Raw genomic sequence first — 27,500 nt, forward strand, 5'->3', positions numbered from 1 at the left:
AGGATCAAAGGTCAAGTGCTCGTTTCCCCTCATGCTGCTGCTGCTGCTGCTGCTGCTGCTCTCAAAGGTTTGAGACTTTGTTGTGATCTGAGTTGATTGGATTTGGATGCAGATCAAACATTCAGGGACGTTTCCTGCTGTTTATAGAAACTTCAGATCCAAACCCGGACACAGAGAAGAAGCAGATCAGGATATTGATCCGGCTGTGGTTGAGTCAAATGCTGAGTCATGTTAATGAGCTGAGTCCTGTTTGAACACGGAGCTCCTTCATGTTGCTGATCAAAGCGTTTGGACACATTTATGTTGTATTGATCAGCTGGATCAGTTTACACATGAAGGTGCTGAGTCCAGATTGATTCATGACATCAGTCAGGCTCAGTTTGTTTTGTCATTGGCAGAGAATTCAGGAGGATTTGTTTTGGAACATAATCAATAAATAATGATATTAAATAATAAAAGACAGAATGACTTCATAACCTTCCTCCCCCTTCCCTCTCTCTCTCTCTCTCTCTCTCGCTCCCCCCTCTCTCTCTTTCTCTCTCCCTCTCTCTGTCTCACTCTCTCTCTCTCTCTCTGTCTCTCTCCCTCTCTTTCTCTCCTTCCTTCCCTTATCTCTCTCTCCCTCTCTCTCTCTCTGCCACCCCTCAGTCTATCTCTCTCTCTCTCCCTCTCCCTCTCTCTGCCCCTCCTCCCCCTCTCTCTCCCTCTCTCTCCCTCCCTCCCTCCCTCCCTCTCTCTCTGCCCCCCCGCCCCCCTGTCTCTGTCTCTCTCTCACTCTGGTGTGACTAACGGGTTAATTAGCTAAATGTCACGCTGGCTGGCAGCAGTTTGACTTCCTGGACTGGAGGTTAAAGGTGGACGGGGAAGTTTAGTGAACCTCTTCCCTCTCACCTTTATCTAAATGTCACACAGGAACCATTAGCACCGCCTCCACTGGGGGGCGCTTCATGTGGCGGCGCAGAGGACGGGCTGGACCCGCCGACCCCTCAGGCGCTCCTCAGCCACCGGGGAGATCGTCTCACGCTAATCCTGACGACTCGCTGCTCCACTTTGACCTGAATGTGTTGATTGTGTGTGTGTGACTCCAGTCAGAGCTTAAAGGGTTAAATGAGCTGCAGGTGTGTGTGTTGTTTCCCTCATGGCTCAGGCTCAGGCTCAGGCTCAGGCTCAGGCTCAGGCTCAGGCTCAGGCTCAGGCTCAGGCTCAGGCTCAGGCTCAGGCTCAGAGATCTGGTCCGGTCTTTGATGAGACTGCAGTCAGTAATCTGCTGAAGCTACCTGCTGCTAACGAGGCAAATTAATTAGACACGCAGACGGTAAACATCTATCGATAAGATCAGATGAATCTTTATTGATCCCTGAGGGGAAATCGACTCCATGTAACAACGAGCAGTAACAGGAAACCAGCGAGGCTCCACCAGACCTCAACCGCCGCACGGCTCAGTGTGTCGGGCTCAAATCTGGAAATGTGACTCAAAGCGTAACAGAGGCACGAACAGACGCACAACACGACCAGACGCACAACACGGAGAGACGCACAACAGGAAGAGACACACGACAGGAAACAGACGCACGACACGAAGCGACCGCAGGAACGTGAATGAGAAATGTGAAATATATGCAGGATGAAAGACGGACAAATTGCTTGCAGAAACACACACACAGCTGACAGATCAGATTAACCTCCAGAGGTTTGCTGTGAGAACCTTCTGTGTGAGTGTGTGTGCGCGTGTGTGTGCTTGTGTGTGTGTGTGTGCCTGTGTGTGTGCACATTAGAGAGCGGCGGCGGCGTACAGAGAACGTACAGAACACGATGAATAATTCATCTCTGTGTTGATCACAGAGGAGGATGTGTGTGTCTGTGCTGGACTCTGGTGGGATGTGGGGCACGATGGTGACGCTGAAGACCATGGATGATGAAGATGAAGATGAAGACAGGCTCTTGCATGGCTGAAGTTTGAAGCCGACGCCAGTGTAAGTTTGAGCCGTGACTTGGTAAAGTTGAGGCGCGGAGCCTGAGAGCAGCAGAGCCGAGCTTCCAGAGAATATTGATAAGGAAATTATGGCTGATCAGTCCGGGTCCACACAGGCTGCGGGGTTAATTACCGAGCGGGATGCTGGGAAACGAAGACGCCCGCAGGGCTTCAAACTCCTGCAGAGAGCGAGCGGCCGCGGCGTGTCTGCAGGAAGACGAGGAGGAAAAACAAAGAGCTCAGCCAGCGGACAGACACAAAGTAAACGCTATCGACCATTTTGTTTGCTGCTTGTTTTCACTCAGTGTCGCCGCCAGACGGGTGGAGCTCATTAACCCCGTCAAGTCACACATGACGCCGTCAATAGTTTCGCCAATAATTTCTCTGAATAATTCAGCTTCTGTAAGTGGCAGAGATGTGAGGAGCAGAGCCTCCAGTCAGAGTCACACACACAGACACACACACACAGACACACACACACACACACACACACACACACAAAGCACAAACTGAGCTGACTTTTCATTCTGCTACACAAATACAACACACACACACACACACACACACTGACAGAGGAGAGCGTGAGGCTGCACACTTGTGCTTCATTTCATCGTTTCTCCATAAATTGTCAAAAAAACAACAAGAACAGAACCAAATGACAGGAAGTGTCTCATCTATTCCTGTCAGTCAGTCCTTCATCGTTTCCTGTTTTATTTTGTTATCCTCACCTCTCCCTTCACATGTGTCACTTCCTGCCCTGGTGTGTTTCACTTCCTCATCTCAGTCGCACCTGCCCAGGAAACAAACACTCTCCTGTTGTAAATCATTGTTTATATTAAGTCAAATGTATTTAAATGTCTCATGTAATTAAAATCTGCATGTGTTTAAATCTAATGACATTAAATCAACGTGATGCTTTAATGGAAGGAGCGGCTGTTTGAATCTACAGGCTGCTTCTCCTTTGCTCCTATTGGTTTGTGTTCTATTGGTTGCTGGCATGTAGTGGGCGTGGCCTGTGCCATGTGCCAGGTGAGGTCAGTCTGGTTTGTTTGCTGCGTTTCAGTTGCATGTTTGTTTCCAGGTGAACTTTGGCTCCGTCAGCTGTCAGCCTGAGTTTCTGCTTTATGAACATTAGAATGAAGTGAAGAGCTGAGAGGGAACCTGCAGCTTCAGCTTCTCTGAGGGAACACACAGGTAAGGCTCCACACACACACACACACACACACACACACACACACAGAGGAACCAAGCTGCAGACTAGATCATTTTTATACGTTTAAACCCTTTTACAGTTCCAGTCCTTATTGATTTTGTCACCTCAGCCTCTGTAAAACTAAACTTTACCAGACAAGACCACATTTACACCAAATCTGCAAATGTTTCACTTTTTCTAGAATATTCTTGATAAGGAGTTATTTCTCGAAAAGTCAAGAAAAAGAAACCTGAGATCCAAAATCTGCAAATCAGTGTAAAGAGCTGTGTGTGTGTGTGTGTGTGTGTGTGTGTGTGTGTGTGTGTGTGTGTGTGTGTGTGTGTGTGTGTGTGTGTGTGTGTGTGTGTGTGTGTGTGTGTGTGTGTGTGTGTGTGTGTGTGTGTGTGTGTGAGAGAGAGGAGCGGTTATGAGTCCACACACACGCTAAGAAATTATTCATGAATGTTCTGGATCAGCTCGGGGACTCACAGATTCCAGGAAATCAAGTAAAAAAAAGGAGAGGCCTCAATAAAAGAAAAGCCACAAAAAGAAAAACAATGTTCTGTTGAATCTCATAAAAATGTCTTTGAATGAATTTAAAGTCACATTTGCCTTCAAACTTTAATGAAAATATCAAACATTACTCATGTGACTCGTGACACAGCTGGATGCTGGCTGCTGTGTGTGTGTGTGTGTGTGTGTGTGTGTGTGTGTGTGTGTGTGTGTGTGTGTGTGTGTGTGTGTGTGTAAAGATGAGGGGATTATTAGTAAACTGTTAGGTATTCTGAATATTGTGAGTTTGACATCATGGTTGTTGGATGATTTTGTTTTTTGATACATGACATCATAACTGTATACAGGAAGTCAGCTGGTCTGATGGTGTGCAGACTCCACACTGACCAAGGGTGGTGGAGTTTGGCGCTAATGTCTCTACTTACAGTGAAACGAGAAAACCTCAGTATATCTGTCTGTTCGTCTTGTATAGTTAAAATTTAATTTTATTGTTATATTTTCTTTCTTTTTGCATGATGAGCAAAGAGAAATAAAGACATTATATATATTTATAGTAAATATAAATATGTATAATTATTATTTTTAAATGTGCTTTTTACTCTACAATACAATTAAATTGTCTTCAATAGGCACGATAAATGGACATCAAACACACACACACACACAAAAAAACACTTTAGTTAGCTGAGCAGTTCATTACAGCTCTACAGGGTTAAAATACATCAAACTGAAATTGTGGCAGTTCTTACTTATAAGTCTAAGAATTTATATTTAAATATAAAATGGCAGTAAATTAAGAGGATGAAGAACAGACTTAGTTTATTCATACTGAAGTGATTTGTTTACTCAAATCCAGTACATTAGTGGTAAAACGCAGCGCTGCAGTGAGGAAGAGGCTCCGTGATGGAGCCTTGATGGAGAGACTAAAGTGTTGTTAGATATAAAATTGGTTCAACAGAGGTACCGTACGTCTTTGAAATGAAGCGTCACGGCACAGGGAGCGCTTGTAAACGCGTCCTCTGCCCGCCACAGGCCCCGCTCCGTTCATAGCAGGCACCGGGACTTTGAAACAGCCGCCACTGTGTGAAACAAACGCGATAAAAGCGTTGATTTCACAGCGGAATCCATGTTGTTCTTCCTGCTGCTGAGGCGGGAAAACGCTGCTCCGCGGCCCCGCGCCTCACGTGCCTCTTCCCGCCTGTAGGTGGCGCTCAGAGCGCGAGGGACGGCAGCTTCCCGCCTCTCCGTGGCAGGATGGAGCCGAGAGAGAGGGGGGGAGAGACATAGAGAGAGAGAGAGGGAGAGAGAGAGCGGCGGAGGGAGAGAGATGGATGACAGAATATTAGCGGGAGAGAGGAGAAGGAGTAAAAAGGTTTATTTACTGTTTCTGTGTTGGGAAATGGAGGGAAAATGAGAGAAAAAGCGAGCAGTGACAGAGCACCATCCCACCAAAGAGTACATGTGAGCGACTTCATCCGTGGTTTGTTTGTTTGGTTGTTGTTTTATATTTTACCACAAACACGCAGTGAGAATTTTGTGACGTTTGGAGATGGAGACTCGGACCTGTGGCTCCGAACGACTGAACACATCCGAGTCAGAGTCAAAGCGGCGCAGTTAGCGAGGAAAACATTAGAAACAACACCGAGGCAGCAGAAACACGAGCGACGAACAGAGAGCAGAGACAGAGAGAGAGAGAAATGAGCAAAATGTAAGAAATGTTGTGTAAACCACTCAGATGTTGGCTGCTCGCCCCGCCCCCACCGGAGAGAGAGGGGAGAGAGAGAAAAGAGAGGGGAGAGAGAGGGAGGGAGGGAGTAAGAGAGAGAGAGAGAGGGGGGTGAGAAGCGAGAAAGAGAGAGAGGGGAAAGAGAGAGAGAGGGAGGGCAAGAAGGAGTGAAGGGGAGAGGGAGCGAGAGAGAGAGAGAGAGAGAGAGAGAGGGAGGGAGTTAGAGAGAGCAAGTGAGAGAGCGAGTCAGTGAGTGAGGGAGAGAGAGAGAGAGTGTGTGTGTGCGTGAGCTGTTTGGAACCACTCCACTCTCCCATCACACTCAGTGCAGCCGCGACCTGCTCCGTGTTAGACCGGGAGGCGGACAGAGTTTGTGGCGGCAGAGCGGTGAACGCGCGTCGTGGTGGAAAACTAACCGGACGGCCGCTGTGGAAACTCCCGGACCTACCCGAACCCGGTGCCTCTCGCCCGGGTTGATTTCTCGCCTGTCCCCTCTCCATCCGTCCCGGTGCTCCGCTTCGCTCGCTCGCTCCGCCGCGTCTCCTCGCCTCCCCAAGCTCGCCAGCAGCGAAGGATGCTTGTGGCGCTGCGGCGGTAAGGTTCCCGGTGAGCCGCCCACCCCCCCCCTCCCCTCCCTGTCACGGAGTAGCTGTCACCCCGGTCCGCCCGGGTCTCCCCCCCACCCCCTGGTCGGGCTCCGCTGCAGCCGCTTCCCCGGGAGAGCAGCAGAGGAAGGACCGCCGGGTCGACGCGCAGCTTCTGGTCACGACACCAAACCGGACAGAATCTTTTTTTAGAGGAATAATTTTCCCTCCCCGCCTGCCTGCCTGCCGGTCCAGTCCGGTCCGGCCGGATTGTTTGTTTCCGTTCCCGTCTAAAGATTCTTTTTTTCCATAGCGTTGTGGATAATTAATTTCCCTCCGGAGGTCTGGACCGAGGAGGAGCGGAGCCTGTAGACGGGCTCCTGGAGCGAGAGGAGCCGGGGATGCGCGCAGCCCAAACCCGGTCCAGGTAGGAAGTTCGCCCCGGACCACCGGAACCACAAACCATTTATTAGCCGAGAGTGTGGGAAGATTCATGCGGTTACAAAGTGAATGAATGTGAAAACTTCAACTAAACGCTCTCAGGTTTTAATCTGTCACCGGACACGCACATGTAATTACACACTAATGTACATATGCACACTGAGTGTTTACAGTCCACATCTGGACTCACACACACCTGCCTGTGTACACTCACACAGATGAGCTGACACACTGATCGCGGTGTAAATGCTGCTAAACGTAACACACACACACACACACACACACACACACATTCACACACACAGATATTGCACTTCGTCAAAGCAGATGAATCCTTAGATCTCCGTGTTGTATCGCTCTGGACTCTTTTCCTTCCTCCTCCTCTCGCGTCTCTGGTGTGTGTGTGTGTATGTGTTTGTGTGTGTGTCGCTTTATGCACAAGAATCGTGAATATTCACTTTATCTGCCATTCCTCGCGGTTGAGCACTTGTGCCGTAATGAAATGCACGCGCGCTCGGCGGAGGCTCGTGCTCTCTGCGTTCTAACGATCCAGCTGCTGCCCTTTTAAACACTTGTTGGTGGAATAAATCCATTTTAAAGCCCCAATGTTCATTCCCAGCGCCTAATCTCCTCTGATTGGTATTTTACCTATATTACAGTACAGCTGTATCGATCCGTATCGACCCCCCTCCCTCCTCGGCTTTGCCTCCATATCTGTCCGTAATGAAACTCTGCTTCCTGCGGGTCACTCCGGGTTTCCTCACTCCAACTGAAGATCACTCCAGTAATCCTGTATGATGCGTTTGCGTGCATGCAGGCAGCGGAGAGACCCATGAGCCCCCCCCCCCCCCCCCCCCCCCCCCCCCTCTGAGAGTTCTGCAGGGACTCTGAGTCTGGAGAGGAAGGAGAATATAAAATGGCAGTAAAAGAGCCCGTCATTATAATCCCGGGTTTGTCTACCCATTGTGATATTAGAGCTAATCTGCCTGCAGGGACTCCTGGGGCTGCTTAGAGCAACAATACAGCGGCCCATTCATCTGCTGCTGCTCATAAACCCGTCACACAGGCAGGGGAGGAGGCATGTTTCTCATATATGTCTCTGTGTGAGCGTATGGACGGCGTGCAGAGCGCCCCGGGCCTCCCAGGCACCTGTAGCCCCGGCGTTTACACGCCGCCCCGGCTTCATGTGAGGAGCGCCTGTGTGCTGGGAGCATAAATCCAGAGACGGGCGAGGCGGAGGAGTTTCAGTGTAAAGTGTAAAGGTGGAGGGAGAGAGGGAGGGAGAGAGAGAGAGAGAGAGAGGCAGGTGCTGCTGATGATGTTGATCCTGGGCTCTGCGTCACCGCCGGGGAATCCAGTCCGTCCGGTCCCACCAGACTCCAGCTCCCGGTCCTCCTCCTTTCTGTTAGAGAGAGGGAGAGAGAGAGAGGGAGGGAGAGAGGGAGGGTGGGGGTTTGGTATTTACATGCACACTGCATCTGCCTCTCCCAGACACAGCGGGCTGTAGTAGTAACGCCGCCGTGCCGTCGTGTGTTTTCTAAGTCTTCTGCTGCTCTCCCCTCCAGAGGAAGACGCTCCGTGTGTCGCAACCGCAAATGCAAACATTCCCACCGCCGCCCTGTGTGTGTGTGTGTGTGTGTGTGTGCGTGTGTGTTTCCAGAAGATGACTCAGTGCCTTTACTTGACCTTTGACCCCCCCCCCCCCCCCCCACCCCCTCCTCCGCTGTCATCTCACTTGTTATCATGTGTGCTTAGTTCTTGTGACGACGCCCTAATAGAAGCTCCCGGCCGCCTCAGACTGGATCAGAGCGCCGCCGCCACCGCCGCCGCTCTCTCACCGGCTCTGGTCTTTATAAGAAAGATGAAGATCCAAAACAAACAAACTGATGATGATCTCCATCTTTGGCTAAATTCTAGATTTTTGTCTTTATTAATGAAAACAAATGTAGCAAACCTGCGAGTGTAAAGAGGCGTCCAGGTGCTTGATTATTTTATTTTAATGTAGCGATTCACCTGATTGTCTTTGTGTGTGTGTGTGTGTGTGTGTGTGTGTGTGTGTGTGTGTGTGTGTGTGTGTGTGTGTGTGTGTGTGTGTGTGTGTGTGTGTGTGTGTGTGTGTGTGTGTGTGTGTGTGTGTGTGTGTGTGTGTGTGTGTGTGTGTGTGTGTGTGTGTGCGTGTCACATTAAGGGAATCCAAATAATCAAATCGTGCTGGAAATGAAAGATTCCTGATGCATCAAAGCGTCCAGAGGCCAAAGATGATTAATCCTCTCGTCTTCACGTCGCCAATTTATTCTGAACAATGAGCCCGGAACCTCATTCTGAGGTGGCGTCACCCGTAGATACGTGTGGCTTAATGATCGGGCGGTTCTTTCCTTTTATTTCCCGATCGCCAGCTTGTTTGAGCTCGAGTCTCTGCGGGCTCAGAAAGAGAGAGAAGTGAGAATAATGCATGAAAAGGAGGTGCAGCTCTGTTTCTGCTGCTGGAGGAGCAGATTTATTCCAGGTTGGAGTCGTAGCGGCGTCTCTGAGGCGCTGAGAGGCCTCATTAAAGCCACATGTGGTTCTTGGCCCCTCAGCAGGGTTTCCCCCCTCTGTGGTCGGCCAAATGTATCGGACTTCTGCTCTGATTTCTGCCGTGTAAACGTATCGTCGGGCCCGTATCTGGTTGGCAGGCGGAGCGGGCGATGTGAAGATACCCTCGCTGAGGTCTGCGGCCGCTCGGGTCCGCAGGCCGCCGCCGCCGCGTTACCTGAGCCGCCGACGTGATGAGGACTGACAGCTCGGGATCTCCTTTCTCCCGCTGTCGCTCATTTCCAGACGAATCTGTCCAATTTGAGCAGATAGAAGCAGGAACGTCACGGCCAACTGCGGCTCTGCGGGGGGGCCGAGGGAGAGGAGGGGGGAGAGGGGGGGAGGGAGGGAGGGAGGATTAGTCAGAGAGGAGAGGGAGGGAGGAAATGAAGCGGAAAAGTGAGGAGGAGGAGGAGAAGGAGGAAGAGGAGGGGTGGAGGGTCCGTTCTGCACATTTCAGCGTAAAAATGGGAGATCTGAGCGAGTCGTGTTGTTAATGCTCGTCATTAAAATGGAGCTGGGAGACTGGAAATGGGTTTGGGGGTGTGTGTGTGTGTGTGTGTGTGTGTGGGGGGGGGTGTGGGTGTGAGGGTGTGTGAGAGAAATGGACAAAAAGAACACGCACGCTCAGACACACTCACACATGGACACGCACACTCGGGCTCTCTCACACAGACACACTCCCTCACACACTCCCTCACACAAACACGCACACTGGCTCTCTCTCTCTCTCTCACACACACACACACGCTCGGGCGCTCTCACACACAGGCGTCGTCTCTCCGCAGTAAGGAGGCGTCCATGCTTCACATGAACAGTTTTCACAGCAGGTTTCTTGGAGTTCAGGCGTGACGACCAGCGAGCGCACAAGAATCAGAAGCAGAAGAAGAAGCAGAAGCAGAAACAGCTGTCGTTACGCGGCCGCACGAATTATAGAGCAAAAAGCTTCACACACCGATCAATGGGCTCAATGAAGAAACACCTGATCAATACATTGATCCTTTGTGATCTTTTAATAGTAAATTATCAGGATTAACGATCTCAGACTTCGGTCGCATGTAAACGAGATTTAACGCCGAAACATCACTGAACCGTCTGATCAGGGTTATTGATTATTCATGGAAATCGTCAGTTTGTTGGTCCACAGCCGCGCAGGGCGACGTCATCACGGTTAGAGCCTGAAGAAATCAATCCAACCAACATACTGCCGATAACTGATAACACGCTTAATTGATCGATCGATGCTGTGAGCTCCGTTCCTCTACGTGACGCTTCGCTGGCGCTCTGGGATCTCACGCATCAACATTTAGATCTGTGGTGTGTTCAGATTGAAAGGAGTTCATCCTCTGGGGAGCATGAATGCACCTTTGTTTGGCCTGATGGTGGCGCTGTGTGTGTGTTCAGGGGTGTGTCACTGAAGTGTTTTGAGAAATTGACAAACATCCTCTGGGGAGCAAGACAAGAAGAACCACGTTGAGTTTCATGAGGTCATCACAGTCTCTCTCTCTCTCTCTCTCTCTCTCTTGGTGGTGCAGGAGAACATGAACAGGTTCCTCCTCTGTGGAACAGGAATGTGCTGTGTGTGAAGTGTTCACCCTCTGAGGAGCATGAACCTGCTCTGATTTGCGTTTTGTGTGTATTGTGTGTAACTGGGCTTCTGTCCTGGTGGTGCTGATGGACCTCAGATCAATGTTGGTCACCAAAGTTGTGGGTTCATCCTCTGAGGACCATGAACACAACATCTGGATGAGCCGTGTGTATGAACTGATATTAAGAATTCATATTTAACAGATGGTAGTGATGAGGGCTCTTCCTCTGAGGAGCTTGAATGTGTGTATTGTGTGTTGGTCTGTCCTCTGGGGAGTAGGAACGCTTGTGTTTGGCCCTGATGGTTAGAAACCTCTCAGAGCTTCACCCTCTGAGGACGAAGACCACATAGTCTCACTGGGGACAGAGGAGACACAAAGGTTCCTCCTCTGGGGAGCATGGATCTGCTCAGCACATCTCACAGCACTCTGCACTTTAGTGTTATGCTTTTCTTGTTTTTAATGCTGAGAATTAATCCCCTGGTGGCATTAAAGGAAAGGTCAGAGGTCACCGCCGTCCTGTGGATTTGCTCTCTGGTGTTCAGTCGGCGCTGGGCTGCTCACACACACTGGAGCAGCCTGTTTCTGGGATCACACACACACACACACACACACACACACACACACACACACACACACACACACACACACACACACACACACACACACACACACAGCAGCAGTAGAGGATTATGGGAGTGTGGCAGATGGACCGGCTGTATGTTGGTACAAAGTAAAGAGGCGACGTCATCACGCTGACATATTAATCCTCCGTGTGCGACGCCACGACAACAGTACACAAGATAACAAGAGAACACACACACACTTCTGCCTCTGATCTGATGTCACTCAGGATGCTGTCCAGCGCACCGGTCAGGCCTGAGGTACAACTGTGAGAACACCAAGCAGTTAGTCAGTCAGAGAGGCAGACAGTTAGAGAGGCAGACAGTTAGTAGGTAAACAAAAAAAACAGCCAGTAAAGCAGTCAGGCTGCTGGTCGGTTGGTGGTTGTTTGTGTGTGTGTGTGGGGCTTTAAGTGTATTGAGTGTATGTAAACGTACACAGAAACCAGCCTGTAAACCTGTAAGTCATCCAGGACACCCACCAATAAAGCAATACGTACAAAACCAGTCAGTCAGTCGGAACAGCAAACATTCAGTTACATGGAATGCAGGAAACCAGGTGGTGAACCGGAGAGTCAGACAGTCAGTCAGTCAGTCAGCCCTCAGCTGGCCATCCAGGCATCACCATGACCAGGCGCACACGCACACACACACACACACACACGCACACACACACGCACACACGCACACACGCACACACGCACACACTGTAGAAGGCACAGGACCAGCAACAGTTGGCTGCCGTAGCTGAATACAGGAAGAGTGTGTGTGTGTGTGTGCACGTGTGTGTTAATCTGGTCCAAACAATGATCTTGAATGGTCTCATTAGTGTAATCCCCTCTGTGCTGCAGGGCTTGGGACCACACACACACACACACACATACACACACACACACACACACACACACACACACACACACACACACACACACACACACACACACACACACACACACACACACACACACACACACACTGATCTGTTCACCCTGAAACACTCTATCATGTCCTTCTGAGATCAAATCATCAAAGCATCTTTTGATATTTGTGTGTGTGTGTGTGTGTGTGTTTCTCTATAACTGGAATGTAGAACATGAATCACTGGGTGAATACGACACAGTGACTTACATGAGGGAAACACAGGTTAACACACACACACACACACACGCAAACACACACCTCCACATTAACTCTCTGACTCAGGCCTGCTAAGACACACCCAAACACACATTCAGATGATAACACACACCTGCACATACTGACACACTTTCTCATGCTGACACTCATACCTCTAACACACACAGCTATACATACCAACACACACACAGACATACCACTGCGCACACTCACACACACCTCCACAGTAACAAACAGGTTTCCTCTTTCCATGGCCTGTGTGAAACTTTACAAACTGGTTTCCAGCACAAACACACACACACAAACACACACACACCAGCGTCGTCACTCAGTCCTAAGTGCAATGGCAGTGATGATTAATGTTCACATGTTTATTGAACACGTCTCATTACCGGGTATTTATAACCTATTCATCCCAAATGTAACGTCCTGTTGCCCCGGGCAACTGTTACCGTGAGCCACTTACAGAACAATGAGCTGTTTTGCCATCATGCCTCGAGAACACACACATGCTGTTAGTGTGTGTGTGGGTGTTTGTGTACATGTGTAGGCTGTTTGTTTTGTTTGCGTGTTTGATTCAATAAATTAATACAAAGATTGCGTACTTAACTGATTAAGGGTAAATAAGCTGTGTGTGTGTGTGTGTGGGTGTGTGTGTGGGTGGAACAGTCTGTCTCTCCTTATCTGTGTCTTACTGCAGCACAGTGGATGTAAATTTCACCAGCTGCTGATTTTATCTTCACACACTCACAAACTTAAATATCTCCGTGTCCACAGAATTCCCAGAATGCATCACTTTTTTGTATTTTGGGTAAAACAGCATTGTTATTGTTATTACTGTCCCATATTGGCAGATAATCCATTTTGAGGGAGTGTGAACCGGGCCGAGGCCAAGAAAAGCTGGATCAGGACCTCTCATGTGTTATTCAGTGGCTTGATTGATAAGTTCTCAGCCTCAGTGTGTATGTGTGTGTGTTTTTTTAATGAAGATAGAATTCCTCCATTCGATGATTCTAATGAAGATGGTTATGGATTTGCTGGCTCCTTTCCATGATTGTGGCTTTGAGCTTGTCTGCCTGGCTTCGCCCCCTCAGACTTTGACCTGTTCGCAAACATTTGACTGGGAGCAGGATGTCAGAGATACCAGAGCACTTTAGTTCCTTCTTTCCTTCACTTCGTCTACAAATAATCACGTTTAATGATTTGGGAAGGTTTGGAAAATTCATGGAAAACTGATAGCTTAAAGAGTTAAATTGATAGATAGGTGTAGTGACCCCAGTGACCTCCAATGACCTCAAATTTAGCCGTGGCTTTGTCCGGAGCTGGCTGGTGTTGGATGATGATGTCACCTCAGCTATGGAGGAGAAAGTGTGTGTGGAGTTAGAAGGAGATTGGGTTTGAAAATGAACAAAAGAGAGATTCCCACAATAGGCTCACTATTTATCAATCGTCCTGCTGTATGATAGATGACATCATCTCACATGTGACTTCTGAGCTTGAGCTTTCAATGCCGAGCTCACAACTTCTCAATCGACCCTTGCACAGTGTGGGGTTGTGGTCGTGTTTACACAAAGTGAATATCAATAGTGAAGGGTGAGCCTGGTGAGAGGAAGACACTTTGTGATGCAAGTGTGGTGACCCCACACACACACACACACACACACACACACACACACACACACACACACACACACACACACACACAGTCGTCTCTTGTCTTTGTCTGGCGTCCATTTAAACCTCAGTTGTCCGAGGGGAGGGGCGGGGGAGCAGACAGACTCCGCCCTCACACATGTTCTGGCTCCTCCCCTAAACACTCCTCTGTGGTGTGAACGCCCCTCAGTCTCTGCCCGGCTCAGACACAAACCAGAGGTGAAGAGTGTGAGAGGAGGAGGATGATGATGCTCCTGTGGATCTGAGGGCGATGAAGAGCGGACCTGCATGTTTATCTGACTGACCTGGAGTTACTTTAGCCTTTAAGTCTGTGAGTCATTCCATCATTTTCTCCTCCTCTCTCTGGTTTCCTTGTTTCCTTCCCTCTGTCCATCCTTCATCCCTCCTCTTCTCCTCTCTTTTTTCCTCCGTTTATCCTTTTTTCCATTCATTCCTTCTTTATTTCTGGAGGTTTGTTGACGATTGTTTCTCTGGTCTTCTCTCTTTGATCAATCATCATTCAAATAGTTAGGCACTTTTTCCACCACACACACACACACTTACACACGTACACACACACGTACACACACACACACCCACACACAGAGTGGCTGTGGGAACGTTCCAGACTGTGGGAAAAAGGGGAAAGGACAGCTTGGATGATCCTCTGCTCACCAGGGACGTCCCAGAGCGGCTAGTACACACACACACACACACACACACACACACACACACACACACACACACACACTCACACTCTTCCCATCATGTTTACATGCTGTGACATGTGAACGTTTGCTGCTCTTTGGTATTTTTAGCGTTTTGGTCCCAGAATTCTCACGACCCCTCTGAGCTCTGTGACTCTGTGACTCTGTGACTCTCAAACCTTCAGCTCTCCTCTCAGTTTGCTCTCTCTTCTTCTTCATCATAAAGTGACATCAACGTGTCACATCTCAATATTTTAGACTCAGGATGGCTTCATTTTTATTTTCTATATTGTAAAGAGCTAAATGATTCGTTTGGTGGCTTTGTGTTGACATGGAGTGCAGATGTGTGTGTGTGTGTGTGTGTGTGTGTGTGGTGTGTTAGCAGTCCTGGAATCCAAAAGATATCCAACATATTTAGATTTTTTGGTTCCAGTTTTTAGTGGATCCTCATTAATATTCTCTCTGTTCTGTGTGTGTGTGTGTGTGTGTGTGTGTGTGTGTGTCTTCGTGATTTCCATTGACAAATATTGAAAGAAGACAGTTTGATATGAACTTTAGTTTGATGTAAACCACAGATTCTCTCTGTTTATCAGATATAATAATAATATAAATCTGTTTATTAAGCTTCCCAGATATTTATGTTCAATTCACAAATTTAGGATTAAAAACAATTTTTACGTGTGTGTGTGTGTTGTAAATTAGTTCTTTGTGTGATTGTGATGGGTGTTACAGTTTGTGTGTGTGTGTGTGTGTGTGTGTGTGTTTGGTACATTAGCAGGCTGGACGTCAGCCAATCATGTTTCTCTGCTGTTTCCACAGTGATGTGTGAAATGCAGCAGGGTCAGAGGTCAGGGGTCTGGGGTATTTGGCAGCTCAGCTGAAAATAGTCAGAAAATAAACACACACACACACACAAACACATATACACACACACACACATTATTCCCATACACATTCACACTTACAGTTAAACCCCCACACGTACGCACACACACATTCACATTCGTATGTCGTTATGCGGTGTGTGTATGTGTGTGTGTGTGTGTGTGTGTCACAGCAGGGAGTGGCAGCTGAACTTCTGTCATGCTAATGTTCACGTCACAAAAGTAACTAAGTACTTTACTGCAGCTCAGTTTGGGCTGAAAGAGGAAGAGTTACAGGCTCTAGATGAAGAGGAGGGTGTGTGCTGAAGGACACACAGTATGGATCCCACGTCTCCTCTTTAACTGGAGATCACTGATCGACTAAAGGACTCACACTGATAGGTTATTGATCGCCTCTCGCTGCTTTACGCTGAAAGATTGTTGGTTGATGTGAAACTCTGAGACATTTATAGCTCCGAATGTGACTGAATGAGTGTGAGAGAGAGGCACACAGACACACACACACACACACACACTGATCAATGTTAGAGGTTAGAGGAGGTCTGAGACTTCCTGCTCAGCAGGAAGTCTCAGCATGCTGGTGTGTGTGTGTGTGTGTGTGTGTGTGTGTGTGTGTGTGTGTGTGTGTGTGTGTGTGTGTGTGTGTGTGTGTGTGTGTGTGTGTGTGTGTGTGTGTGTGTGTGTGTGTGTGTGTGTGTGTGTGTGTGTGTGTGTGTGTGTGTGTGTGAGAGAAGAAAAAAACTTATATTAACCTTAGCGACCTGCAAAACTCTTGCAGAATGTGTGTTTGTGTGTGTGTGAGAGAGAGAGAGACACAGTGTTTTGTTTCCATCTGTGCTCAAAAGCGTCAGTGTAAACTTCCTGTTTGACTCCTTTACACAGACGCTGTTCACTTCCTGCTTTAAATAACGTGTCGGCGTCGCCATGCGGTGCTGGAAGCTGGAAGCTAAGGAGACGACTGTTTTAAAATGTTAACCAGACTTCAGGCTCGTGTGTGTGTGTGTGTGTGTGTGTGTGTGTGTGTGTGATGGAGGTCAACAGAAATAAAAGCAAAAATTTAAGGAAAGCGGAGATATTACAATAAAAACAAATGTAACTAAAATGACCTCAGTCTGCTGCTCTGCCTCCCTGTGAGGAAGAGGAAGAGGAGGAAGCAGTGTGCTGCTGTCTGAACGCCGCTCTGTGTTGCCCAAACCTCTTCACTTCCTCACCTCAGAGTCCCACAAATAACTGTTTGGGACACGTTTAGTGGCCCGAGGAGATGAATTCGACGATTCATCTCCTGGCGGCTGTGACATAAATCAGCAGCAGAGCAGATCTCCTCCGTCAGCTCCTCTAAAAGGTTTTTTGGCAGAGCTGGCGTGGAGGATGAGCGTGGTGGCGGCCGGCCTAATCCTTTTTCTCTGTCTGTCTCTCACAGAGCGGTGCTGTCGAGCGGAGACATGGCGCTGAGGCGGGAGGTTCTGCTGCTGTTGGCTCTGGCCCTGTTGGTCTCCTGCGGCGCCGCAGCCACAGACATCCTGTACCGCGTCCCTGAGGAGCAGCCGCCCAACACGCTGATCGGCAGCTTGGCGGCGGATCAGGGCCTGCCAGACACCGGTCACCTCTACAAGCTGGAGGTGGGCTTTCCCTTCCTGCGGGTCGACGGGAAGACCGGCGACATCTACACGACCGACATCCCCATCGACCGCGAGATGCTGAGGGACTGTCGCAACCTGTTCGACGGGGACAAGTGCTTCCTGGAGTTCGAGGTGTCCATCACAGACATGGTGAAGGGTCTGGGCCTGGGCCCCCGGCTGATCGAGGGCCGCATCGAGGTGCTGGACATCAACGACAACACGCCGCAGTTCTCCTCGCCCATCCTCACCCTGTCCATCCCAGAGAACACGCACATCGGCGCCCTCTTCTCCATCCCCGTGGCTACAGACAAGGACTCGGGGACCAACGGCGTGGCCGAGTACTCGCTCAACACCGGGCCGGATGCCGACCAGCTCTTCAGCCTGCAGGTCGCCGTGGATATAGACGAGAAACTGCCGCAGCTGGTCGTCATGGGCAACCTGGACCGTGAGAAAAAGGACTCGTACGACCTGAACATCCGCGTGGTGGACGGAGGGAAGCCGCCGAGGGTGAGCAGCGCTCTGCTGAGGGTCACCGTCACCGACCAGAACGACAACGCCCCCAAGTTTGAAAGAAGTCACTACGAGGCGGAGCTCCCAGAGAACAGCCCGCCGGGACACTCGGTGCTACAGGTCAGTGAACACAACACACACCAGCTTACACCAGAGCCTGAACGCACCGCGCACAAGCAGGGGGTTCATGTTGGAACGTGTAGAAGGAAAAGTCTGGTTCTTCTTCTTCTGAACCCTTTAAGACAGGATGGGGTTCACATCATCCATCAGTTAGAAATCGACAAATTGGCTTTTACTTTGAAGGATCAAAATGACAAAATCCACATAATTTGAAGTAAATGTTCCACACGGTCCAGTAAAACAGCACAGAGCCCATTGGCCCTTCTGGTCCCTGTGGTCCCTGTGGTCCCTGGGGTCCGGTTCTCCTGACGGCCTAAAGCCCTCTGTTCTCCATGGCGGTGGGATGAAGAGGGCGTGGCCTCTCTGAGTGTCACAGCGCCACCAGCAGGCCTGACAGAGCCTCTGGTGTAGAAGACTGCAGGGAGGGGAAACTGAAAACCTCCCTGGGCCTCATCTGCATAAATACAATTCCATAAACAGACCCGACCCGGACCTCCCGGGCTGCGCTGCCATTGGACGACGGCGGCAGGTCGAGGTCGTCAGTCGGAGCGAAGCCGCTCTGCTCAGGCGGACGTTAAGTGAAATTCCGCGGCTCTCTGAGATGCAGCGAGCCACATCCGGAGCAATAATACCCATAATCCCCGTGGATAATCTCATGACCGACCCAGATGAAGTCATGCACGGCTCAATGCGAGGATGACTGGGCGCCGTGCTGCCACAGAGGAGGAAGAGGAGGAAACGAGGAAGAACAGACATTCACTTATCTCAATGTATGAATACGGAATACTGGAGTACGAGGAGACGCAGGAGAAAGAGTCCAGACTGCTTTCTAACAGCATGAAATGTGTGTGTGAGAGGGAAAGGGAGAGAGAGAGAGAGAGGGAGAGAGAGATACACAGAGAGACGCACACACAGAGAGAGAGGGAGGGAGGGAGAGAGAGAGAGACGCACAGAGAGAGAGAGAGAGGGTTAGAGAGAGACACACACACAGAGAGAGAGAGAGACGCACAGAGAGAGAGAGAGAGGGTTAGAGAGAGACACACACACAGAGAGAGACGCACAGAGAGAGAGAGAGAGAGAGGGTTAGAGAGAGACACACACACAGAGAGAGACACACACACAGAGAGAGAGGGAGAGACACAGCAAGAGAGTGAGAGAGAGAGACAGAGAGAGAGAGAGAGAGATCTAAATGAACCATTTGCTTTGGTCTCTCACTGATTCAGCAGAAAGTTTGGACGCTGTGATCCGTTTGGTTTTGGACTCAAACTGATGACGGTCTGACTTCTGATGTTATGGAGAAGTTAGTGAGTTTAGTTGAGCTGAAGCTGAGCCGGCGCCTGAGGTTAATGGTTAACGTGAAGGCGTACGTGTGTGTGTGTAGGTGTGTGTGTGTGTGTGTGTGTGTGTCCCTCTGTGCTCGGCCTTGGAGAGCTGCCAGCCCCATCGACCGCGCAATACACAAGTCTCACAGTCTGTCAATAATTCACTGCGTTTGGTGACGTCTGCTCTAAAGCCACGGCACAGGGAAGGAAATCAATGCGCGGGAGGAATTATAATTTAACTTTCACGCTTCCTTTAACCTTAACCCGTCCGCCGGGGATCAGCGACTTCCTGGTTGACGCTCGGTCACACTTTGTGCTCCTCAGCAGACGGGGAAGTGGATATTTATGATGCAGAAACACAAAGTGGACACACAGAAGATCCATCTGGGCTTCTTTGTGCCGCTTTAAACGTTTCCAAAAGTCAACACCCGTAAAGCAAAAGTCAACATTCAGCTGGTTTTATATGCAGATAACAGATAAAGAAAGAATAAAAGGCGTAGGCAGGTGAGAAGAACTATAGCAGAGGTTAGAATGTGTCTTAAAAACGACAATAAATATATAAATGTGGAAAAAGGAAATGTTTCTATGGTGGTGAAAAAAGAGGTTTCTGAGCGTTCCAGGCTCTGAAATGTTTTGCAAAATGATGAAATGACAAGTTTGAACAACGACGGTAACGTTGATGAGTCAAAGCCCGGGCTGAGAGGCCGAAAAGATGAAGACGCTTTTGTATTTACTGGACCTCTGAATGAATAAAAGCTCAAATCTGAAAACAAAAAGTCGCGTTTGGACATGATGAAACACATTTAGGTGAGGAAAAAGGAGACAAACCCAATAAAATTGTGAGTTTCCTCTATGTGAGACTGTAAATGAGCCCCAGCAGTGTGGTTCCAGAGAGTTCTGGGCCTTGATGGAGGGATGAGCTGAGGCACTCTGAGACTCTGCTGCCTGTTTTGCAGTGTAAGCTGGAGTCCTGTTAGACTGAGTTGCTCTTGGAAGGCGTCAGGACTTTAGAGCTCAGGAATCCTCATTATGCTGCTGTGAGTCCCGGGCGGAGGCATGAACAGTGCTGAAGCAGCAGCTGGGACGTTCAGATCAGCTGTTCATCGCCTCCAAACTACACGCCGACCTACATCTCCAATCTCTGCTGCAATTAAAAAGCATTGCCGGCGTGGATAGAAACTCCTGCGTCACGCTTCCTAACGACTCCATCCTAAGTGAGATTCTGCTGACTGCCGGCGGCTCCTAATTGACTAATTAGCTCCATTTACTTTGCTCTCTGGCCGCACAAAGCCCGATCGTGGCCGATGTTGTCCGTCCTCTCAGGGCTCCTAATGGGCCCAGAGGAACCAGAGCTTCTCTGATAATGAGAGGAACATTAACATTCACTCATCTGCCCATTAGACGCCAATGACCCGCCGCACGTTCGTTTGATGTTTTCGTGGGCGTGTGGCGCTCGGCTTTGATCGTCTCTTATGTTTCACATTCACAACAAACTCCTCCCCATCAGCAAAACACAAAGGCCTCTGCAGCAAAGCATTCTGGTCCAACAGCGTCAATGATCACTAAAATGGGATTGAGAAGGAAAGAGAAGACATTTAATCTTCCTCACATTGTTTTCCTGAAATAACATCATTTGCCGGAGATGTCACAAAGCGTTTCCTAAGGACGATGATGTCGCCGCCTCATCAGGGCTGGAATTATCCTCCTATTGAAGTGCAGGAATATATTGATCAGTGCATCACATTTTGGTTCAATCAAGGCCTGAGAGGTTTTTGTCTCGCTTCAGAACAAATCTACAGCAGCGTTCCTCCTGTAAGAAGACGTTTACTCCATTCAAATACAAAACCTCAGCGGAATGAAAGAAGAAAATCTGGACATTTCTGACAAACCAAGTAAACCCCAAAGGAGACATCAAACTTCTTATCTCATCCATACAGATTTCGAGTCATTGATCACAAATTGCTGTGGATTTGGAGACAAAACTGAAGCCTGAGATACAGATTTACATTTGTCCACCTGTCTCCATTTAATGGTCTCATTTTATGTGTTGTTCTTTTCCAACCACCTACCATACCTCCACCAGGCCCAGAGGGGATGCAGACCAACAGTTAAACTTCTAAAATTCCAAATCTGTAGACCTCTAATGACCTGGATGACTGAGATGAACCTTCACAGATTGTTTGTTTGAAAGATGTTAACCTGTTCTTTATCTTCGTAGGTCCGAGCCAACGACGCAGATACCGGCATCAACGGGGAGATCGAGTACAGTCTTCCACAGGCGTCGGAAACCGTCCATAGGCTTCTGCGCATCGACCGCTCAACTGGCATCCTTTACGTTAAAGGCCAGGTGGATCGAGAGGAGGATAGCTTTCTGAAGTTCTTTGTGGTCGCCAGGGATCGTGGGCCAAACTCCAAGAGCTCCAAGGTGGTGGTGACCATCAACGTCAGGGACCAGAACGACAACAAACCGGCCATTGAGATTCGAGGTATCGGCTTGGTGACGCACCAGGACGGCGTGGCCAACATCTCTGAGGACATGCCCATCGGCACCCCAGTGGCCTTGGTCCAGGTGTCGGACCTTGACGAAGGGGAGAATGCAGTGGTGACCTGCGTGGTGGCTGGAGACGTCCCGTTTCAGCTACGACCTGCCGGTGAGTCGGGCAACGATCGGAAGAGGAAATACTTCCTTCAGACGACGACCCTGTTGGATTATGAGCGCGTTAAGGATTACAGGATTGAAATCGTTGCTGTGGATTCTGGGAACCCTGCGTTGTCCAGCACCAACTCCCTGAAAGTCCAGGTGACCGACATGAATGACAACACTCCAATCTTTTCCCCCACCATGCTGGAGGTGGACTTTCCAGAGGGGAACCAAGCGGGAGACAAGGTGCTGGAGGTCGTGGCGACAGACGCCGACAGCGGCACCAACGCAGAGCTGGCCTACAGCATCGTCGAGCTGGCCGCCCAAAGGCTGTTTGAGATCAACAGCAACAGCGGCGAGGTTCGTGTGAAGAACCTGCTGGATCGCGAAGACACTGAGCGATACGAGTTCCGTGTGGCGGCAGCAGACAAGGGTGTTCCTAGCAAAACCGGCACTGCTACAGTGGTGATAAACGTCCTGGATCGCAACGACAACGACCCCAAGTTTATGCTCAGCGGCTACAGCTTCTCCGTCAACGAGAACATGGCGCCACTCAATCCAGTTGGCGTGGTAACCGTCACTGATGCTGATAAGGGTGAGAACGCTAGGGTGAAGCTGTACGTGGAACCAGACAATGGCAAGTTTGTCATCCAGAACGGCACAGGAACCATCTTGTCCAGCATCTCCTTTGACCGCGAGAAGGAGAGCATGTACACATTCCGTCTGAAAGCTGTGGACGCTGGCGATCCCCCTCGCTCCTCCTACGTAGGCGTGACCATCAATGTCCTGGATGAGAACGACAACGCCCCCTACGTCACAAAGCCAGCAAACTCCAGCTACAAGTACCTGGCGCCCGTTACGACTGTAGACACTCGGGTGGAGGTGGTGGAGGCAGAGGACATGGACTCTGGACCCAACGCTGAGCTGCACTACAGCATCACCGGCGGCAACCCGTACGTCCTCTTCCTTATTTTTCACTAATGTGTTATTGATCTCAAACACATTAAACAGAAACACACTCACACTTTACGAACTAGAAACAAATATTGCTGAGACGTTTCTGGTAGAGACCTCATTGTGATTTTCAGTTGTTTTGAGGTAAACATTCCCTGTACTTCGGCCTCTGAATAGAGCTTAATTAGCTGAAGCGGATACATTTAGCTGCAGATCTTTGTCATTATCCTCAGATCTGTCAAATTCCTGGGCCATGGTAGAAACGGTTTAGGAGGATTTAATACAGCACGTAGACACTTTTGATGTTGAGCAGGGTGGCGTGTAACTTCTGGACTTTTCTCCCTGACAGGTACAATCTGTTCCAGATCTCCTCCACCACTGGGGAAATCAAGCTGGCAGAAGAACTGACGCCCAAACACCATGGGCTGCACCGGTTGGTGGTGAAGGTGAACGATAAAGGAAAGCCGGCTCGCCACACCACCGCCCTCGTCCACATCTTTGTCAACGCCACCCTTGGTAACGTCACCCTCATCGAGTCGCTGGTGGGTCACAGCTTGTACACGCCTCTGGACCGCGACATCGCCGGAGATCCCAACTACGCCCACGCACAGCGCAGCAACATCCTCTACGGCAGCCTGGCGGGCGTCGCCGGCGTCATCCTGGTCATAGTGGCCGTTGTGGTCATCAGACACCGGCTGCAGAAAGACACAAAGAGCGGCTACCAGGCCGGCAAAAAGGAGAGCAAAGACCTCTACGCCCCTAAACAAGGGCCCAAAAACGGGAAAGGGAAGAAGAGTAAGAAGGGGAAAGCTCCCAAACCGGCCAAACCGCTGGAGGAGGACGAGGAGGCGAGCCTGCAGAAAGGCCTCAAGTTTAACCTCATCAACGACACCGTCAACGACAGTCCCAGAATCCACCTGCCCCTCAACTACCCGCCGGGAAGCCCCGACCTGGGCCGGCACTACCGCTCCAACTCCCCTCTGCCATCCATCCAGCTGCAGCCGCAGTCGCCCTCCGCCTCAAAGAAGCACCAGGCCGTGCAGGACCTCCCTGCCACCAACACCTTCGTGGGCACCGGAGACAACAACTCGACGGGCTCCGACCAATATTCGGATTACAGCTACAAGGCCAACCCGCCCAAATACAGCAGCAGCAGCAGCAGCAGCAAACAGGTAGGAGACTACGCACACACGGCCATGTACAACAGAGACATCATGTGGACCAACCGGGTGTGGTAGTCTCACTGGGACTGAAACTCTTCACCAAAGCTGCACTGATTCCCCGCACAGCACAAACCGCTGCTTTCCCCTTTTCCTGAGTTTTTTTGCTTTGGTTTGTTTCTGTTCACCATTTCTGGTTTTGTTCATTGTAAGGGTTTTAAGCACAAACTGAGACCATGAGACCTGAGAGAAGACCTTACTATTGGTTTACTGAGCCGAGGTTTACCTTCTGATTAATCTGTATCAGTGTTAATCTGCCAATAATCAGCGCCGCCTCGCTTCTTATCTCAGTGGTTAAAGCAGCGCTGTCACGTCCTCATCCTTCCCTTGTTTTAGGAAAAAAATAGGCAAATATTTATTTATGTCCACAAAGTTTTAGAGTTTTAGATGAGAAGTTAACATGGAGCAGCTTTCTACAGATGTTTCCACTCTTTGTCTCTCTGTCTTCGTTCTCTTCCTCATCACTTTTCGTGTTGTGCCGTTGCTTTGCGTCGAGTAGAACTGTACCTGTGTCGCCAATTCAACTCCAAACCAAACAGGCCGTTCTTTTGGAAACATCCTTGACCCTCAAGTTAAGTTAAGTTAAGTTACAGACTTATGAGTTACTTGTTTAGCAACGCAACATAAAAACCACCTGAAGCGAGCGCAAACATGATTTTTGAGGGTTCCATTCCACATTCTTCACTTGTTTACATCACAGATCAATGAAACCAAAGTACTGACACGTCATCTGGCTACAACAGAAGAATCTGCATTATTCTTCATAATACAGTCGTCAGAGTCCCAGTCGGCTCCTTGGCAGACACGTTTGTTAGAGGATCTTAGTTCCACATCGTGAGTCTCTACAGATCCCATGTGAGTTTTTTGTTTGCGTTATGTTTTCTTTGCCCTTTTCTCTGTGGGTTCAATGAAGGAGAAGATGAGTTTTTAATAATTTCAAGTGTTTAGTGGCGTCTTCATTAAGCCTGAATGTGTTCCTCCTGGTATGTTTTTGTTCCGGAGACTCTTAAGGCTGCTCTTTATCGGCCCGCTGAAGCGTGACAAAGAGCCGCTGTGAATACGTCCCTTAGTTTTCCCTTTTTGAAAAAAAAAATGTTTCTTGGCTTCTTTTGGCTGAGAAGTCGACTGTCTGAGAGAGAGAGAGAGAGAGAGGCACTTTAGAGTGTTTCCATCTAGTTCAGACCAATTTAAGGTAATTTCAGCTCGGTCAGGGAGGCAAGCGGTGAAGAAAGGAAGGAATGAAGTGGGGGGGGGGGGGGGGGGGGGAGGGGCCTGATAAAGCCAATACACAATGAAGGAGAAGGTCCACCCAGACTAAAGAGGAGCATTCTTTAACCTCCGCACCTCCTGTCAGGTCAGCCTGAAGTACGACTTTTAATTTTGCCGTTTCTTCCAAATTGCCGGGGCTAAAAGTCAATTGTTTGCACAGATTAATGGCAGGTAATTTTCCAGCCGCCCGCTCTCGCCTTTTGTTACCCAAAGTGCCTTACTCTATCCTATTTAATGTAGACGGGGTTGGGAGGGGTCACGGCGGCCTTTCACGCCATGTCAGCCGTTCTGGGCCCGGTGACTGAGCGATGGAGCGGCGGCCGAGCTGTGAATAATAATTCCACATCACGCGCACCGCTGCGTACGTGGTGCCGTGCGGACAATCACGGGACACGTGTTGAAGCTGTTCATATATGTGAAAGACATGTGACATGTTTTTATGTTTGTGTTTTCATCAGCTGTTTGTTTTGTGTGCGATTAAAAAAAACAGCACCTTCATTGTTTTTGTTCTTATTAATAACTTCAGTTCTTCATCTCAATACACACACACACACACACACACACACACACACACACACACACACACACACCTAACCGCATGACCAAACCAACCCAGCACGGCACCAGCAGGTGAATAAAAAGGTTATAAAAATTGTTAGTGCCATAAATGCAGTAAATTTCCTGTATTACATGTACAAATATACAAAACATGTAACATTGACAGGCAACAAAAGAGATAAAAAATCTATTTTGAGCACATACACATAAAGTGAGTCAATATAGTCAAACTAAGTCGAGTGCATATGCATATGTAGTCAAACATAAAGTTCCCCTTTAATCTAACAAAGAAACAAAGCAGCAACACTGAAAACAGGAAAATAACTGAATGAGACCAAAATCTGCACCAAAAACTACAGAAACAAGAGATTACTTGGATTGTAAAGTTTTATCAGTTTTACAATGGGAAAAACAGTTTTTAATGGTGTAAATAAAGTGAATATAAATAAAGTTGTATATATGGATAAATATGACTTTATTCTCTAAATCTATTTATTTGAAACAAGGCTCTAACTCTATATCCTTAATAACTCAACTGTAAATGTAGTAAAACATTGACTTCTTCATACATTCAGTCCAAATATTTCATATCCAAACAGAGAGATCACACACACATGTATGTAGTAAAAACAAAGCTTCCCTGATCCTCATCATCAGCTGTTCACCACATGATGACATCACACCGTGTGTTCCTGTTTATTCATTTACACCTTTGTGTGTTTTTACGGCCAAATACGACTTTTCAATTAACACGTTAAAATGTTGCCACCGCGCTCTGTGCCTTCACTGGGCTAAAGTGGGCGGGGCTAACACAGGAAGTGGGCTCCAGTTTTTCACTCTCATTTCCATCCTTTCTCACATTTTCACTGTGGAATCCATGTTTCACATTATGTGGGTGTGGTCAGACTGATGCAGCTGGCCAATCAGAGCTGAGACCTTTCAGGGGCGGGGCCTTAAAGAGATAAAGATGTTGTTGTCCAGGATACTGCAGGATAGAACAGGATAGTATCGTAGATGACATCATTTACTTGAGATTTGCCCTTTGCAGTACAACAACATCTCAAGGAAATGATCTCAGGAAAACACTTTGCCAAGCTTAATGATTGAAACGATGTTGCTCTTCCTCCCTGACTTTGTAAATCTCTGCTCGGTTCATGAAAACAAACTCTGATAGAAACCAGATGTTGGAAATATTTTCACGAAACCAACTTCAGGAATGTTTGTGAGAAGATTGGATGGGAAAATTCAGATTTCCTTCCTGATCACATGATGAATGCATGACGTTTCCAGATTTACACTTGAACTCACCGGCCTGAAATGTGGATTTTGAAGGTCAGTTTCTCCTCTCTGACTCCTCCCCCTTACACTGACTCCTCCCCCTCTCTTGTCCCCATCTCCTTCTGATAACACTGTGAGCTGAGCACAGGTATCGTTTTAGCCTGAATCATGAATCGTGGTTACCAAAGAGCTGAACTCAGCCTGTGATTGGCTGAGCAGACACATTCAGGTCTGATCCCACAGCAGAACAGACTCCACATCATAAACCACCATGATGGTCCGGCCTTGCTCAGCTGCAGAGCTTCAGACCTGAGATCAAAGGTTTGCTGCCCTGGCGTTGTGTAGACTGACTGATCATTAACCTGCTGGCCATCAAATGTTTGGAAGCGTCTGTAAAAACGCTCAGTCATGCTCAGC

At 48.8% G+C, this 27,500-nt stretch overlaps 1 protein-coding gene across 4 annotated transcripts; it reads left to right on the forward strand.

Moving 5' to 3' along the window:
• Nucleotides 1–3,035: 3,035 nt before the first annotated feature.
• LOC142989360 (protocadherin-1-like) lies at nt 3,036–25,745 on the forward strand. Of its 4 annotated transcripts, XM_076138847.1 has the most exons (5): nt 3,036–3,166; nt 6,301–6,414; nt 17,013–17,841; nt 21,382–22,757; nt 23,108–25,745. In XM_076138847.1, exons 2-5 carry the CDS (start codon nt 6,389–6,391, stop codon nt 23,994–23,996), a joined length of 3,120 nt encoding a protein of 1,039 aa, XP_075994962.1. In that variant the 5' UTR covers nt 3,036–3,166; nt 6,301–6,388; the 3' UTR covers nt 23,997–25,745. The 4 variants fall into 4 exon arrangements, with proteins under 4 accessions (XP_075994962.1, XP_075994963.1, XP_075994960.1 ...); XM_076138848.1 differs by lacking the exon at nt 6,301–6,414 and having other exon boundaries at nt 3,037–3,166; XM_076138845.1 differs by lacking the exon at nt 3,036–3,166 and having other exon boundaries at nt 6,074–6,414.
• The last annotated feature ends 1,755 nt before the right edge of the window (nt 25,746–27,500 follow it).

This window comes from Genypterus blacodes, unplaced genomic scaffold (assembly GCF_046128005.1).
Source record: "Genypterus blacodes isolate CSIRO-AG114 ecotype Tasmania unplaced genomic scaffold, CSIRO-AGI_Gbla_v1 ptg000406l_1, whole genome shotgun sequence".
In the NCBI taxonomy this organism is placed as follows: Eukaryota; Metazoa; Chordata; class Actinopteri; order Ophidiiformes; family Ophidiidae; genus Genypterus; species Genypterus blacodes.

Coding starts and splice junctions, on each gene's coding strand:
- LOC142989360 (XM_076138847.1), top strand. CDS start 6,389: ATGCGCGCAGCCCAAACCCGGTCCAG. Junction 6,415..17,012: donor GCAGCCCAAACCCGGTCCAG/GTAGGAAGTTCG, acceptor TGTCTCTCACAG/AGCGGTGCTGTCGAGCGGAG. Junction 17,842..21,381: donor CGGGACACTCGGTGCTACAG/GTCAGTGAACAC, acceptor TTATCTTCGTAG/GTCCGAGCCAACGACGCAGA.